This window comes from Vipera ursinii, assembly GCF_947247035.1.
Source record: "Vipera ursinii genome assembly, chromosome: 1".
In the NCBI taxonomy this organism is placed as follows: Eukaryota; Metazoa; Chordata; class Lepidosauria; order Squamata; family Viperidae; genus Vipera; species Vipera ursinii.
In genome coordinates this window covers 252,436,223-252,455,207 of record NC_139512.1, presented here as the reverse complement: position 1 = coordinate 252,455,207, position 18,985 = coordinate 252,436,223, and the positions used below count along the sequence as shown (strand labels likewise).

Genomic DNA, 18,985 nt, shown 5'->3' with positions numbered 1-18,985 from the left:
GACAGAGAGAGAGACAGAGAGAGAGAGAGAGAGACAGAGACAGAGAGAGAGAGAGAGAGAGAGAGAGACAGAGACAGAGACAGAGACAGAGAGAGAGAGAGAGACAGAGAGAGAGAGAGTCAGTCAGTCTGTGGATTAGTAGCAGTTTACATGTGGACACTTGATGATTTGAAATAGGAAGACAAAATAAGCACTTTTTCCTCTCTGTATATGACTAACAGATGAGAAATAAATATAAATAGAATGGCAACAAAATTTACATTGGCATTGCAAATACAGATACTGTGGATTTTTCCCCCTCATGCTCTTTCTCCCTGTTGCAGTTAACTTCATTCTGAAGTTAACCAAATACCACAGATTCATGGAGCATCTGGGACCGAATATTTGAATGCTCAAATATTTTTATTTTCAGCATCTGTACTGATCCATCCCAACTATACAATTACAATATTTAAATGTTTAACACTTCTCAGGCTACCTGAGTAAATATAGTGATTCAATAAATATTTAATAACAAACTTAAAGCCATATGAAGCACTGTTCATCCAATCCCAATGCAGCTTGACCCCTTGACAATGCTGGGCAATTTACAGATTAAAAAAGAAAAGCCATATAGAAAAATATGGGTTTTAAAGATTCTGGCTGACTTGACAAATATGACAAAATATAGTCACAGTTTGTTGATATAAAATATAGGGTTCCCCCTGCCCCCCTGTGTTTTAAACCTATTTTTATTTTAGCTTCTGTGATGGAAAGGGTAGGTGTCTGGGGGGGGGGAAAAGTCACATTATGGATAAGTGGGAAGAGGTCAAGAAAAATAAGAAGTAAAAAAGGAGGGACAGATGTAAAATAGAGACAAAGGTTGAAGGAAAAAGTGATCAGGGAAGAAATACTTGAGAAACATCACAGCACTTTAGACCACATCTCACTGACAAAAAAGCTAGGGAGATTGAGCATATGAGAAAATAAAAAATGGGAATGGAATACAACAGGCAACTGTCTGAAAAGCAAGATTCTTAGGAAATATGTAGGGATGGGCACAGAGTTGGGGGGGGGGAGTAGAAAATAGGAGTATAGAATTCTTTAATATAGAGCCAAGATTGAAAATGGGGGTCAGTATGGTTAATTAGAACCTAGGTTCTGTCAAGGAACATTGCTGAATGTGGCACTTGCTTATCACTGCAGCACTATGATCCAGCAATTGGAAGGAGACAGAGAGGGATTAGAAGCAGATGGGAGTGACCTTTGGAGAGATTTCCTCAGGGTAGTCAACCTTTTTCTGTCTTGGAGGTATGCCTGAGGCCTATGGGTGTTGCAGTCTGTTCACACCAGTTGAATGAGCAAGTCCAACATTTTCAGATCTATCTTGTTTTCAGGGGATTTTTAAGGAGCAAAACTAGCCTACCACAGGAAAATCTAATTGGGGGGGGGGGTTTCTATAGGGTTAAAAGGCATAGCCTTTTATATATATCTGTACAAGTCTTTGAAAGCATACTGCGAGCATTAAGTCTCCTTTCCCACTGCCAGGCAAAAAAGGATTTGTCCTGAATGATCTCACAGTTGGAAATGGTGTGCTTACAAGAATTGCCCTTTCCTGGGATATTTTTGTACAGGATTTGAAGCCATAAAACCCCACTTGGAATCCTGGTGCCCTGCTAAAAGCCATGGTCCAAAGAAATGGCAAGGCTAAATTAAAAACAAAATTTGGTTACACAAAGTTTAAAATTAAATATGTTTAACACACTTATTCCTATTTTGTTTCTGTTGTATTCCAAGGAAAATTCATCAGCAATTTTTGAAAGAGTTTTGAATGGGCTTCACAGGTTATGCATTCCTTACGTAGCATATCTAGACTTCTCTTATGTTAAGAAATCAAAACATGTTCTTTTATTTATAATTATTGTTATTGATTTAAGAGTAACTTGTGAGTTGTCCACTTTGCTGATGATAACAAAATAGTCAAGTTGGTGAAAACAAAAAGTGTTTGTGATTCAGAAGGATCTCTTTGAACAAAATGAGTGATCAATGAAATGGTAAACATGGTTCAATTTAAGAACATGTAGAATGGTTAACACCAATTAATTAGTAATTCAACAATGATTAATCACATGGTATGATATATGAAATCCGATTTGTCTATAACTAATCAGAAAAAAGATTTGAGGGCCATGATGAATAGCTTTGTGAAGGTGTCAAAAAAGTGTGTAGAGTTGTGAAAAAGGTAAATTTTAGAATTCATATTGAAAAAAAGATTGAAAATTGCCAGCATTGTTTGGTATGTCTTCATCTGGAAAAGCTTTCTCATTCACTGATGTAGTGCTACCCACTAATTTAGGTGGTTTTAAGGCCAACTTTTAAACTACTTAAATTCATGAGGGTAGGTCTTTCAAGGGTTTTTAGTCTTGAAAACTCAATATTAAGAGTTAATTTGGTGCCTCAAAATATCAGTTGCAGATGAAAATGAACTATGTTTCCGTCTCCCTTTTGTGTTTCTCCTCTACTTCATCAATATGAGAAAAAAGTGCTGGGAAATTGGTGTGATTCTGCTATACTTAACATTCCTCTAAAAATTTAACATCTGTGTCAGGGGATGTACTGTATGCATATTTTTTGTATTTCGCCCTCTACATAAAAGATATTAGATAAAATTAGAAAATTAGCAGAACATAAGATTTCAGTTAAGCGCTGCTTATTATTATTTACTAATGCTTGAAATGACTTTTTGCTGTTTCCTGAAAAACCTACTTCTAATCAGCTGAATGAATGAATGAATGAATGGTTGGCATATTGTACTTACATGAATAGTGAAGAATTAAGGCCACTTTAGAAGAAATACTGCAGATGCTTAATCCTATGCACATTCACCCAGGAACAAGCATAAATTAATATTATATTAATAAACCTAATACTTAATATTATTACTTTTGATTAAATGTAGTATAAATGACATATTCAAACACAAGGCCCACGGGACAGATCTGTTCCACCATGTCTGGCCCATGGAGCTGCTCTGGAAACACAGCACTTGGCCTGACCTAGGCCGACCGGGCACTGATCTACAACCTAGTTGTGTCCATCAAAGCCAGAACGTGCTCAGCCTTAGATCCACGGGGCAGCCCTGGAACCAATGAGGGCACTCCTCCCCCGGCTGCGCGTGCAGGAGGCGGTGAGTGGGTGGAGTCCAGCATCCCTGCTGTCTTGCACTGGAGGCTGACTTCACCCAGGACCCCAGTGCTCATCGCCTCCTATGTGCACACCCAGGGGGCGGGGCAGAGGTGGCGGGGTGGCCCCTCGCTTTGTCCAGGGCTGAGCTTTGATGGATGTAACCAGGTTGTAGATCAGCGCCACCCCCACCCGCACCTCCATGGCCCTCTTGCTGACCTAGCCTCACAGCCATGGACCCGCCTGTGTGGGATAGCAATGGCTGATGGCAACATGGCCACCGGCAGCACTGGCAATCTCTCCCCCTCCTGTCATTCCTTTCTGAGCACAGAGGAAGGAAAGAGATGGGAATGAGAAGCAGGGGAGGAAGGAAGGAAGCAAGCAAGCAAGGAGATGGAAATGAGAAGGAGGGAGACAGTGAAAGAAGGAAAGAAGAAGAAAGGAAGGAGAGGCAACTTTGTTGGAGATACCCCAGTTCATGCAGTTCTGCTTCAATCCTGGATCCATTGACACTTGAGCTCAGAGGAGAAAGAAATTTTATGTTCTCTTTTGTCACAGACAGGACTTTATTGGCAATCCAAATTAACATTGGTATTCTTGAATTGTGATCTCTTAGGAAAGTATCCCCTCCTTGTGTGTTGCAAACAGCCATTTCCAGTGGGGGAAACAGGTCAAAGAAGAGTGGGGAATTTTTCCCCCCTTTGCTATACTTCTAGTCTGAATTAGACCATGGCAGGGTCCCTACAGGAGAGCCCTTTTAAGGATTATGTATTAATAGAAAAGCAACTAACTTACCTCTGTTCCTAAATGCTAAAGATGTTGCACATAAAAAACAGAGGAGCTCTGATCAACTATCACAGCCACCATTTTGACAGTTTTGCTGTACTGTTGTTTGTGGACACCCCCACTAATTGCAAGCATGGGATAAACTGAGCCTGGTTTGTTCTCGGTCTTTTAAGTGGCCACAGACTACTAGCAAAAGCGGCATTTGATCACAAGGCAAAGAGGCATCGAGAAATGTTTCCCTTTTTGCATTTGAGCATCCAAGAAGGGAGAGGAAAGGAGAAAGGGAAAGAGGAAAGACAAAAAGAAGGAAAGAGGGGAAGGAAGAAGAAGGAAAGGAGAATGAAGAGGGAAGGAAAAAGAAGAAAAAGGGGAAAGGAAGGATGGAAGGAGATTATGAGAGGGAGGAAAGGTCTGAGGGAAGTCCTGCCTTAGCACTTGGCCATGAGCAGCCCTGCTGCCCTTTCGCCATCCCCTTATCCCCTCCTCCTGACCTCTCCTGGTGGTCTCCCATCCTATCGCTGAGGATGCTTTGGTTACAAAGCTGGGTCTCCTTGCCAGGAGAGGGTGTGGGCCTCCCTCTGACCCACACATTTTGCTCTCCCGTACACACCATGAGCAACTTGACCAAGGAGAGCGAGCCAATCAGCAGCAGCCTTGAGGAGGAGATAAACGCAGCTGGGCGCCCCTTGGGAAAGGCTGAACTGGGCGCTTGCCCTCCACTGCCCAGGGCCCCGGGCAGCTTGCATCACTGCGGGTTCTCCGCATGGCCTTAGATGGACAGCAAGGCTCCTCTGGTGGACATACGGCGCTCGCCCTGGTCTTGCCTTCCTTGGTTGGAGACCATGGATCCACCAGCCCCCTGACACAAGTGACACTGACGTGGCCACCCCCACCCCCACTATGTCCACACACCCCCGCAGTCAACCACAACCCTGATGCGGTTCTCAGTGAAATTGAGTTTGACACCCCTGATACAGAGAGACATGTAATATAGCTGCAGAATTAAAAATGGGATTTGGATGGGAGAGGGGTTTGAATTTAATTATTTTCATCTATGTCTTATTTTATTCTATTTATTAAATTTATTATGATTCAGAAGGTGCCTGATACTTCTGATATAAATTTCTTCTGCAAATAGTGCTCTGGTGTGAAGTGCATTTAGATCAAAAAACTAGTACATGGAATCAATCTAATTATTTATCCACCTCACCTGCGCAGTGAATAGTTTGAAAAGTACAGATGATATTAATCAAAAATATTAAACTCTCTCCTCTAACCTAGTCTAAGTATGAACAACCAATAGAAGTAATAATTTATATTAGAAGATGAGGCATGATTGATAATGGTGTCCACTTTTTGCTGTGGAACCAGACAGAAAATGGAATAATTATTTTAAAGTAGTTTATTGTTTATTGTTAGTTAAAAATTCAATTTATTTATTTGTTTGTTCATTTATCAATAGCCACCCATCTCTCCCTCAAAAGGGACTGAATTAAATTCCTTTTTTAAAAAAAAATTGGCAAGGATGCAAATATCAGTTAAATAACATTCACCATTATTACCTCTGTTTAATAATCCATGGAGTTTTAATAACTGCATGACACTTAACAATAACAGCAGAAATAAACGAACATGTAGGAATTATGGCATTTCCTGAAATACAAAATGTTCTGCTTCTAAAGTACTGCAAACTTTATAATATTGGTAACAGAATAATTTGCAGAATGTTGACAAGAAATACTTAACTGTATAAAAACAATTACATGGAAGATCCTTAGTATATTTATAGGAATGCCTGTTGGAATCCGTGTATTTCAGCCTGTCTAGTGCTTTATATATATACTGCTCAAAAAATAAAGGGAACAGAAAATAAGACATCCTACTATTAAATACAGTACATTGTGTTGTTTAAGCGTTCCCTATATATATATATATATATATATATATATATATATATATATATATATATATATATATATATATATATATATATATATATATATATATATATATATATATATATAATGTTTTAAGTATTTGTCAAGGCTTTTTGAATGGACCTTGCTAATTAACTCTTTCATTCCTGTTTTGGCCCGGCTCAGGGCTTATCCACAGGAACTAGTCAACTTATGACAGCTCATTATTTGTGCAAATTATTCAAATTGCTAATAAAGAATTTGGGAGGCTAAGATGATCATTTTGAACTCTTTATGTTCTCATCAGTTAGTCATACCCTTTATCTGAGATATGTATATGTATATGTATATGTATATGTATATGTATATGTATGTATGTGTATATATATATATATAAACTCAGAGTTTTTCCTCACAGCTGAAAATGTGCTCCTTCCCCCCCCCACAAACCCTTTCCTGCCATAGCACATCAGAAAAGGTGCTATACAAGGTACATTTGGGATAGAGATTGGTGGATTCCCCTGGCTATGTTTTTCACCCACTCACTGAATGTTACCACTCAGTGAAGAAACCTTCACTCCCTATGAGTTGGGGCTGGCAGATAAGGTAAATTTTGACAGATGGCTAAACAGATCAGTTCAGCTATGGTCTGTCTTAGTCAAAGCTCACACTCACAAAAGTGTTTTGTGGGGGTACCTTAAAGCAGAGTTCCTCAACGTTTCCGGCTTTGTGGACCGGCGGGGGAGAGAGCGGCGTAGGTCTGTTTGTGTGAGAGGCATGCATGCACACCTGCTGCTCAGGCAAATGGACTGCGTGTGCACACACTCACCTTCTGTTCCCACAAGTGAGGATGCATGTTTGTGTGTGCTCACCCACGGCCCAGTTGTAATCCCCTCATGGACCACTAGTGGGCTGCGGCCCACAGATTGGGGACCCCTGCCTTAAAGAGAATGTTTTAAATCCTGTTCTAGAATAGCATTATTCTGGTACTAGTTTAGAAGAGTGGTAAACTTACACTCAAAAATATTTTGACCGTACAGAAATGTTGCCCTTGAAATTAGACCTACAGCCAACAATCTTTCTTCTGCTTTATTAGGCAGCCTTCCCTTCACCACCACTCATCAGTTGCTGCTCAACTGCTGCAACATATTGCCTGCTTGAAGAGGAAGCACTACTTTAACTCTAGAACAAGTAAGAACAATTCATGGAGTGAGATTAAGGCAATATCATGAAGAGAAAAAGTTCTTAGGGATCGGTCATGCTATGGCTAGATGCTAATGGGCAAATCCCTCAGTATAGCATCACCAAAACAAAACAGTGCATTGAAATGTCAGAAGCCTGTACCTGCTCTGCAAGCATAGACAGAAAGCAGAACCTCAGTGTATAATCTCTCATATCAGGTATTCCTTCAGAATGTTATTTATTTATTTAACAAATTTATAAACTTCCCAGGTCCCTCACAGAGGGCCTCTGGGTGGCATACAAATAAAATATTAAAACATATAAAATTGTATATAGCAAAGATGATTAAAAATTCAATATTAAAAGTAATTAAAAGAAGCCTATTCAAGGTTCTAACCAACCCCATAGCTGTATGAGCCCCAAGCAAGATTATCAACACTATTAACAGCTTTGATACATAAATGTAAGAATTTGACAATTCTATGTTTTAAAAGGCTCTTTTTGTGCTTTAAAAATATTATTCTTTGTACACCAGGTTGCCAAAGAACATTAAAAGTGCATATTATATTGGCATAAATATGTTTTTTAACAGCAGAGAAAATAGAAAATGTTATGGAGAAGTGATCCCACTGCACTGTGATTCAATAGTTAAGAATCAAACTAATAAGCAGCATCTGCACTTTTATCTCCACTCAAACAAAACTTGTGGAAAGTCATGAAAGTGTTAATTCGACTACTTTAAAAATGGTATGTTTCAGAAAGTATTTGATAAAGGTTAAAAAGGCATGCTTTTACATTTCACGTAATTCTAAGTTTTAGAATTATTCTTCCTAAAATTATCTTAAAAAGTGTGGTGATAATTGAACCCACAAGTCCCAAATTGCCGCTTCACAGATGACTTAGCCCTGGAGACCAGGTTGATTTCCTGATCTTAAAAACTAACATTGCAAAGGACTTTTCAGTTATCCTAGATATCTCACTAACATTTCTTTGCCAGAGTTGTAACAGAATACTCCATGAGATAAAGAAACAGACACTGCTGATGTGTGTGAAACAAGTACAAAAAATGTTGCATGACAAACACAAGACACATGTAATGAATTTAAGGGAATGAGTTGATTAACGTGAATCTTTCCCCCTGTTTCTCAAACGGCAACCTCCTTATGTCATTAGCCTACCTGAACATATCGGTATCAATTCTACTCACACAGAAGACTTTAGGGATTACACGAACCTTTACTTATTCTGATTTCGAATTCGGAGACACCTCCTTTTCAGTGGTGGCTCTAGATCTTCTGGCCCTGTGCTGAGGATTGGCGTTGAAATAATGCAGGGTCCAATTGCAGTCTTTTCCGCTGGTCTGGGCACAGGCTGGATGACGCAGCCTGCTTTGGGTAGCATCCGCAAAGCATATGCATGATCCTCATCAGCCGGATTGTTAAGGTTGGGGTCTTGTTTGTCTCCCCCAAACAGAGATTCTTCCCCTGTCTTCTTACCAGACTCTCCTTCCCGGCGACAGTTTGATGTACAGTTATTCTCCTTAACGGATTCCAGCTCACTCACTGGCAGCTCCTCCAGCAAACAAGGTTGAAGCTGAGTCTTTTTTTGCTCTTGGGGTGTTTCGGAGTTCTTAGAAATCTCGGGGCCTTTTGTGCCATTCACAATGACATTGCAGGCTGCAGCTGCAGCGTTTTCTGGAGTGCCAGAGGCAGCTGGGAGGGAGCCGCAGTGAGGTGGGTCACCACCAGGTAATGTCTTTGTTTCAGTGGGGCTGCAATTTTTTCTGCAGTCACTGCAGTTCCTTTTATCTGAGCTACCCAAAGTCAGATTTACAACACTGCTAGCTTCGTGTTCAACTTTGACTTCAGCGTACAAAGCCCTGTGGATAACATTGTTTAGTCTAGACCTGTGACCTACAGTTAAGTCTATCACACCATCCTGTGGTCCCTGAAGTACTGTAGGAAAACCAAACTTGTTGTTCACAGGACTACTTGGTCTCACAGTCAAATCAACAACTTCACTTTTACTGTGCTGCTGATGCACATGCGTTTGATTTAAGGACTGGCCTGAGCAGCTTGGTGATGAATCAGAAGGCTTAGAAGGGCCTTGTTTAGAATTCCTGGGGGACACAGAGTTACTTGTTGCCTTAGCCCCTGTTGTGTCGCTGGGTGTATTTGGAATGAAGCTTTCCCCATTGCTCGAGAAGCCATTTGGGGGCTTGGAATCATTGATGTGAGGAATGGGGATTGGGATGGGGATTGGGACAGGAAGCGGAACGATAACAGGATATGGCACTAAGAGGGTTGGTGGTGGCACTAATGGGGCAAGAGATGGCAAACCAAAGTTCATCATCTGTGGCATGGGCATGGGACCATTTGGCATCATGCTTACAGGAGGGAAAGGCAGGCTGGGCAAAGGAACTCCTGGTGGTGGAGGGGGTAGTAAGCCTGGAGGATTTCCAGGCATGGTTGGAGTTGTTGGAGGATGGATATGAGGGGACAGCATTGGCCTATGCATTGGGCTGGAAGTGGGTCCCATATTTCTAGGACCACCTGTTGGTGGGCCAATTCCAGGAATCATTGGATTGGACAGAGGGCTATTTGGATTTGATGCGTGATGAGGCGGCCCTCGAATAAACGGTGGACGAATCTGCTGCAGAATTTGCTGTTCCATGAATATGGGCAAGGGAACTGGTCCACGGTTTGTCATCACCATGGGTGGACTTCGAGGTGGGACACCAATTGGAGGCACAATACCAGCAGGTGGCTGAACAGAAACTGGTGGAATATTTGGATTCTCATTGATGGGAATAGGTTTGGGAACCGGTGTTGGGATTTTAGTGACAGAGCAGTTGGCAGTATCAGACGGAGAGGCAGTGGTAGACATGGATGGTCCAGGACCTTGAATTTGGCCAGCTGCAGACACTGGGGATGGGGCCTTTCTCCGAGCATCTGCTAGCGATATATTCCAAGAATCTGGAGTCAGCAGCTGTACCCCAGTGCCTTCTGCTTTATTTTCTACTGGAGGATGTAATGTGCTGCAGAGTCCAGCTGGAAGATTGGCCTGTGTCTCTTTGTAGAAAATGTCCATTTTGTACTGATTGAGACATTTTGCACTGCAGAATTGAAGCCTTCTTTCCCCGTCCCCAAAATCCAGATACTCTTTTGTGTGTCTTATGTGCTTACACCAGTCACACACCTACAACACAGTAACAAAATCAAAATAGGTAAGAAAAAAGTGATTTCTTTTTTATGTCATTTGCATTAAAAGTATTTTTTTACTTTTGATAACTGATTTTTAAACATCTGAATTATCCAGAAAAATATATTTCATGAAACTTGCATGCCATGACCCCAAAATATAGTTGATCTGTATATAGGTATATATATAGATATATAGATATGTTGATATATATATATATAGGTATATATAGGTATATATAGATATACACAGACACACATGCCTTCACACAACTTACTTTTATAATATTTAATCTAGTTGTCACCCACAGTGCTGAGAACCATTAAAAAAATGGAAATAATAGTACTGTGCATGTATGCATGTTTGTCTGTACATTCACATCTAAATGATGTTCTGGAAAAGGAACAGGATTGTAAAAAGATTTTTTAAAAATCCTTAAATAAAAGCATAAGGTAGTATATTTAGTGGGACTGCTAAATATAAAGTGACTGTCTTATCAATCAGAAAATCCTCACATCAGATCTTATCTCTGCCATGAACTAAGAAAAAACTACCCTATATTGGTTTGCTCAAAGGAAACTATTCCATTCAAAAGGATTTAATGCTTGTTAACTACAAGCAGGATTGCAGGCTCATGGTTTCTCCCCACATCTACAACACAGATGTAGTAACACATGTGATTTTTGTTTGGATTTGCCCTACTTCAAAAATATTAAAAGTATTAAATAAAATGGAGCTGGAAGTAAATTTTATTGAGCATACTGAGACTTTTGAGTAAACATGTATAGAATTGTACTTTGAAACTTCATATAAATTTGGAGATTTTATTATAAAGCATGGTCAGAGTCCAATATAACATTAAGAAGCTTAAGATCAGTGACTATAATAGGCCTTGGTTCAGATTATGGTATTTATGCATAAGCACAGTTGAATTGGTCATGTGGATTTTGACTGACAAATTGAACTCTAGTTATAAAAATAAGATCAAGGAACACTTGGAAAAAGACTCCATGAGTTTTGAGAACTGAAAGCAACTCATCTATGGTACAAGAATGGAACCTGACATTTTAAATTACTGAAGTGCCATAAATAACAACTGGGATAGTATTACATTGTATCCAAAAAGCAAAACTATCATATAGCATTAAATTTGAGTTCTAACGATGAAGTAGAAAATAATAATACAACCTGGACGAATTTCAAGTATTCAGAAACTGTGATATTTTAACAAGCTGGAAAGATTATCCAAGCTGTTTGCCCATGATTTTTCAACTAGTCATTTTTGAATATACTTTTGGCAGACAAAAATTGATATCACCAATTTTCAAAAAATAAGACAAAACCTCTTATTATGATGATAGTCTTTCTGTACCGAATACAAGTTACTTTCTTCCTACTATTTTGTGGGGTAAAGATACTGCCAATTTTTTTAAAAAATAAAAATAAATTATGGTTCCAGAACTAATTAAGCTGTGAAAGGTTTTCCCAGTTGTAAACCACTAGAAACCAAAGTTCAAAAAAATTAGACATTCTAGGTTTCGGAATCCATTACTTCAGAGAAATTATTATGATTTCATTAACACATTAATACTGCAACACCAACAGCTCTCACAGATGGCAGAGACATGATCTACAATGCAAATATGACTCTTGTTTGCACAAATGCCTTTTCCTTCATATGGCATTTTAAACAAGAATTAAAATGAATAATCTTTCCACAGCTATAAACAGATCAACAGATGTCAGAATTTTCTGTGCCTTTTTTTTTACAGATTTTATACACAGTGACAGTCTCGGTTTTCGTCATTCATTCCATTCTAATAATATTACAAATATTTTCTTTTCATGCTATGTATATTGAGATAAAAGTACAAGAATGCACTTCTTTTGTACAGTATTCAGAACTGGAAAAATCTTATCTTAAACATACACAAAATGATGCCATAACAAAATGATAGTATTAAAGTAAATAATGTAGATTTAATAATCATTTGCCATATAAACAAATTGAAAACAACATATGCTGGGCATTTGACTAGTCACGTTCAATTCTTGATTTTTCAGTGATAACACTTAAATTGTTTAAAGCTTGCACATTTGTTGAGCATTTCACTGGCATTTCAATAAAAGCCAGAAAACAACCCATATAAATCAAGCCTTTTTAAATTAATTTAGTTCAATGGGCATTTATCATATACTTCCTCATCCAGGGTGGTCACTGATGTTTACTCTTTGTAACAAATCAGAATTTTCTAGCATGTGTCTCTTTTGAATCAGCTTATTGCAGTGTGTATGAAAACACATCTGAGCAATTGGTGGCATCAAGAACAAGTCATTCGTTAGTTTAAAGCAGGGGTGGCAAACTCAATTTCATTGAGGGCCGCATCAGCATTGTGGTTGTCCTCAATGGGCCGGGTGGGTATGGCCAGGGTGGGCATGGCTAGAGTGCATATGGCCTACTGGGTGGGCATGGCCAGCTCTACATAATTCGCATCAAGGGTGCCTATGGGGGCCTGGGCAGGAGTGGGATAGATCTGAGGGTCTCTGGCAGAAGGAGGGTCTCTGGGCCAGGGCCAAGGCAGTGGGGGCCATTCCCTCACTGTTTCCAGGATGGCTTCGCGGGCCGCATAAAACCACTTCGCGGGCCAGATCTGGCCCCCGGGCCTTGTGTTTGACATGTCTGGTTTAAATTATCTTGATGTTACAGGAGACAAACGGGCTCAGACCTCAACCTCCTGTGAATTAGTTTTACCTCAACATTCGCAATTATTTGTCCATGTTTTGTTGCTTGAAGAACTGTGTTCCCAAACCTATTCTTTTGCTGCTGCTAATTAAAGCAGTTTTACAGTTGGCCAGCCACTTTTAAGGGTCCAATGCTTTTTTTGTTGCTTTCATCCCACGATTTTTCCACATCCACAGTGAATCCAGTCAATTTGCCCCTCTTGGTTAGCTGTTCTGAGGCTAACACTTTAACATAAAAACTAAGTGCTCTTCGCTCAATTTTAGAGCAAACCTTTTTTTGGAAATTTTTGCCCAATATTTTTAACTATATAGATCAGAGGGAGGGAGAGTGGTGGGACTGCAAAATCCTACAATTAAATAACACATTTATTTAATGGGGATGGAGGTATTCAGAAAACTCACTGATGCCAGGAGAAAAGGAAAGTTTAGGAAGTATTAAAACTTATTAATTTATATGTAAAATAAGCAGTGGCAATAGTTTAGAACACACAAAAGGCTTTCATTTACACTTTCTGTAAAGCAATGATTTAAAACAGAGGTCTTCAAACTCGGCCCTTTTATGACTCATGGACTTCAACTCCCAGAATTCCTCAGCCAGTGTGCCTGGCTGAGGAATTCTGGGAGTTGAAGTCCATGAGTCATAAAAGGACCGAGTTTGAAGACCCCTGATTTAAAAGGTAGAAAAAGCAAGTGGAGGCAAAACTAAATCTGGATAGGAAGACTAGAAAAATAATGATAATGAATCATATCCTTTATCCACACAGCAATGTTGACAAACTCTACTTACCAAGAAGCAAAGGCGGGCATGGAAATTTGCAACTACACCATACAGTTGAAGAAGAAGAAAAAAGCATTGGAAGGACAACGAAGAAGATGCACTGAAGCTAGTACACCATTGAAGGCTTATTGAATACTGGAGTGACTAAACTGGTCGACAAGAAAGACCAGAAGAATGGAAAAGAGACACGGCAAGGCAAAATCTTACATGGCCAGTGCAACGCACACACACACACACACACACACAAAACACAAGCAAACACAAAAAACCTAGCAGGTGAAGCAGATAGCAACAAGATCTGGCAATAGCTAAGAGAAGGAAAGATTAAGAAAGAAACAGAGGGACGAATTCTGCCTGCACAAGACCAAATTTTCAGAACAAATACATACAAAGCCAGAATTGAGATGACAGCAGCAGATAGCAAATGCCGCCTCTGCAAAGAAGTTAAAGAAATAGTGCATTGCATAGTTAGCTACTGCAAGAAGATCACACAGACTGACTACAAGCAATGGCATGACAAAATAGCAACAATGGTGCATTGGAATATTTGCAAAAAATAGTATTTGCCTGCAAGGAAGAACTGGTGGGACCACAAAATAGACAAAATCATAGAAAATGAAGAAGCTAAAGTGCTCTGGGATTTTAGAATTCAAACAGAAAGCACCTGCCATGTAACACCCCAGACTGAACAATTTTTGATAAGAGAAACAAAACAGTCTGGATAGTGGATGTTGCAATACTTGGAGACAGCAGAATAGAAGAGATAAAACTGGATAAAAAAATACAAAGACCTACAAAGAGAAGTAGAATGATTATGGCAAAAAACCCCTCAAAAATAGTTGCAATAATAATAGGCGCCTTGGGTCCAATCCCAAAATATCTGGATCACCACTTGAACACTATCACAGCATTAATAAAATTATTCTCAGACAAATGCAAAAGGCAGCTTTACTTGGGACAGGTTACCTCTTGCAATGATACCCTTTAACACCATCAAACAACATCTGCCTATCCCAGGTCCTAGGAAAGGACTTGATAGATGGATAAAAATATGAAATCAAATCTAAATATCTCGCTGAGTTGTGATCAATGGGGCCAGAATTGAAAAACCATCAGATGATTTGAAGTGCAGATTGTGGAAAGAAGCAGAAGAAACAGTACTTTAGTTCATAGATGCAGCTCATATAACAAGATTGCACAAACTGATGATAAACAATGACATTACACATTTGCCAAAATAATTCACTGGAACATCTGTAAAAAGTATCATGTGCCAGTAATGAAATATGGGTGGGAACATAAGAGTTGAAAAAGCAATCGAAAACAAACAAGCTAAAATACGGTGGGATTTTTCAATACAAACTGATAAAAGTTTGGCACATAATACACCAGATTTAACTGTAGTTGAAAAGAAGAAACTGTGGATAATTAATGTGGCAATACCAAAAGAATTGGAGAAGATCGCAAAGTATCAAGATCTGAAAATCAAAGATGAAAGTTTATGGCGTAAACCAGCCATGGTTGTCCCAGTGGTTTCAGCACACTGGGTATCATACCAAAAACTCTTGAATGGCAAATCTGTGTGTTGACAAAATTTCCATCTGTCAGTGAGAAAAGGCCAGATTGCTTGGATCCACACATATACCATGCTGATACATTATGACATCCTAAGTTCTGAGAAGAACTTGATGAATATGAAGGCAAATGGCAGCTAGTGAACTGGCAGCTATGATGTCATATTATTATGTAAATAATAATAATAATAATAATAATAATAATAATAATAATAATAATAATAATAATAATAATAATAATAATAATAATGACAAATTCACCATCAGTCAGTTGCAAAAGGCAGCTTTACTTAGAACAGCTTACATCCTGCAACAATACCTCTAACACCATTAAACATCAAGATCTACCCATCCCAGGATCTTAGGAAGGAATTGATAGGCAGACAAAAATGCCAAATCCAGTCTGAACATCCAGCTGACTTTGCAACCAACAGCCATAAGGAAAAACAATAAGGAAATAACTAATAAGGAAAAACAATTGGAAAAAATGACAAAATATGAAGATTTGTTGAATGCTTATAAAAAAGAAACCTGTTATTATATCAATCATGATTGGAACCCTTAGAGTGATACCTAAAGGGGTTCTTTGATATCTGGAAATACTGAATTTATCAGATCTGAACACCCTAATTTTACAAAATAAATAAATAAATAAATAAAACATAAAAAACCCCATCCTGCTTGGAACTGCCAAGATTCTTCGAAACCACCTTAATAATTCTTAGGTCTTAGTTAGGACTTGAATTATTAAATTCCCACCAGTCTTCGATTGTGAATCTAATTCAGATTATCTACATATAATAGTGGTAGGGAAGAAGAAGAGGAAGAAGAGGAGGAGGAGGAGGAGGAGGAGGAGGCAGACTGGTACATGCCAAGTGACTTAGCTACAGCTCATCTTATCACCCCATTCCTCTGAATGAGTATTTCACTTTTGATAAAACATAATTTAATAATATTAATTTGATCTTACAACAACTAATCTCAAGGGTGTGCTGTTAACAAAACTTGTAGAATAATTTGCTAGAATTCAAACTGATTTGAATTAGTTAAATTATTCAACTAATCATTTGCTAGAATTAAATAGAGTGTTCCCTTCAGAAAGCATAGCACAGATATATGTTTACGGAGAAGTAAATCTCTATTTGTTTCAAATAAATAGGAAATGGGTTTAAAAGCATGCCCTGTTAAAATTATAATGAAATAATATAAGAAAAAATGGTCACACATGCAATCAAAGGAAAAAATTTTTTTTAAAACACTAAGGAAAAACAAGTCCTAAGTTTTTAGTCTTAATTTGGGATGGAATGTGGTAGAATTTTAACCAGCAGAATTTACTCAGCATGCAAATTACTTCTTAAAATAGATCACATGCTGTATATTTTACAGATAGCAAAATGTTGTTTTATTGAACTGAAAGATATATGTTCAATCTGTCACAACTTAAGGAATCAGAATGAGCTCTTAGGAGAAATCTGTAATTACTCTGAGCATAATATTAGTCAGAAGTAAAATGAATAATTTTGCTCCATTTTATTACCTTGGGGATATAGCCATTTGTACCATAAATTCATTGACCTCATATGAAATGATAAATCTGTAAGACAGATCTGATCCATTAATTCTTAAGTGACATTATTTCTACTCCAGTAATTTTTATTCTTCATGAATAAATGTGAATCTCTGGTATAATATAAGAAAGAGAAAGAAAGACAGAAAGAAAACTAGCTATGTGTGACTTCATAGTAAGTAAAATCAATTGGATAATTATTAGATATTTAGTTCATCAGGGATGTTGTCAGAAACTGATTTATTGTCATTAGCCTCCATATTCTCATTTTTATCTAATTGGAGAATGCATTGTATTTAGTAGGCTGTGATTAATATGTGAGTGAAGAAGATTAATATTACTGTACATTATTTCATCTCAATGGACCAGATATTTGGATAGCAGCAACCTTCTCCCACCAGGCTATGTCCAGATATACTGGATTACAACTCTCATATTTCCATAGCTAACACCAGAGCCATACTGGGAAATTGAGATTTCTAAAACTGAGTAAGTTTTCAGAATGAGCTCAAAGATGTTTGACGGTGGAATTCAGCAAGACATTTCAAGAGAAAAGTCCCCATCTACTTTTTCATTCTGTATTGTTAATGTGCTCCTGGGATCTTAATGAGGGGACCAGGAAAAAAAGCCTTTTTACTGTTATTATCTTAAAAAACAGAAGTGAAGATGTACAGACCTTATAATAACTGACCAGCAATCCCTGCATCATGTTTGTATTTCTACCTAAAAATGGCCTGACAGATGTTTGCAATTAATATACTCCTGAAATAGTGCTTGAAAAAAGATCAGCATTGGAGTAGAGAGTAAAGAAATCTTAGTAAGAAAGGATGCAGCTTTATCACGTCAAACAACGAGGTGCTACAATAGGAGCTGATAGGAAGAAAAAAAAAATCCATGTACACAGGAGAACAAAAGAGCAGGTTCAATGGATAAACTGACAGCAAAGAACTTGAAGCACAGAAGATGTTTAGCACTCCTGCACTTTATGTTTAATAAAGGTGCACACATAGTGGAAAGTTCGTTATCTGAAATATGCAAAAATTTTGAGTCTTTTAAATTATTACTGACAGCCATTAGGTAGATGTGTACAAATAATACAGTAGTATGGTAACTATCCTGGGTACTTAAGAATTTAGAATATGACAAATAAAAATAAAATAATAAATTTATTCTCCAGATTATTAATATTAAATACTGGGGATAATTATTCCTAGGAAAATATTTCTTTTAGTAGATATGAATGAAATTGTATTATTCAGATGAAAAGGGATATACAAGATAGAAGAAAATGTCCATGTTATGGGAACTCAGAAAAAGTCATGGCTTGTTTAAGGAGGCACCATCATCCCTTATTGGGTGTATTTTCCACTTTACATCCAAAAAGCTGCAAATCCCTAACAAAAGAGCTTTCTTGAGATGTGAAAATGCCAGTAATGAAAAGGATCAATATAGCAGTTGATCAGTGAAGAGGACAAAATGCAATCAGCTAACAAAATAAAAATCAAAGCTATTGGACTCCTTTTTTGAATGTCTTCTTCAACAATATTATATATATTTCACATAAATATGAAGAGCAGGATGAAGGCAGACAACAGAAATTTGGGAAACATGGTCAGGGAATGCCTATTTACTCTGAATAAAATTATACCCCCAACCAGATAAACTGCATCTTGATAATGGTCTGACTGAACCTTTGTCGTTGTACACCTCTAAATTCAGAAATTTAGTAAAGAAAGGGTCCAGACAACTGCAGATTAATCTGTTTGACAATCTAATGACATTTCAAAAAATTCTAGACCTGGAGTGTCAAACTTGCAACATCACGTGACATGTCGCGATGTATCGTGACTTTTTTCCATTGCTGGCTATGGGGTGGGCGTGGTTTCGGCATGATGCATCCAGCCTGCAGGCCGGCAGTTTGACACCCTTATTCTAGACATTTTCACTCAACCATCACTTTAAAAACAACATACCACTCACCACAGTTCAGCATGGATTTGTAAGAACATCACTTTGCAAGATAATCTTATCCCAAATTTGGAGGGAATAGGAGAGACCTCTCTTATTATGAGAACAT

The 18,985-nt window shown here is 38.2% G+C and overlaps 1 protein-coding gene across 1 annotated transcript in view; it reads right to left on the bottom strand.

Annotated features, from left to right (window-relative positions):
• Positions 1–8,282: 8,282 nt before the first annotated feature.
• The window catches only part of SOBP (sine oculis binding protein homolog), a gene marked incomplete at its 3' end in the record, with an annotated part of 160,460 nt that continues 149,757 nt past the window's right edge, over positions 8,283–18,985 (bottom strand). Inside the window, exon 6 of the mRNA XM_083356034.1 lies at positions 8,283–10,244. Within this exon, the coding sequence (XP_083212160.1) occupies positions 8,283–10,244 (1,962 nt within the window). The remainder of the gene's footprint in view (positions 10,245–18,985) is intronic.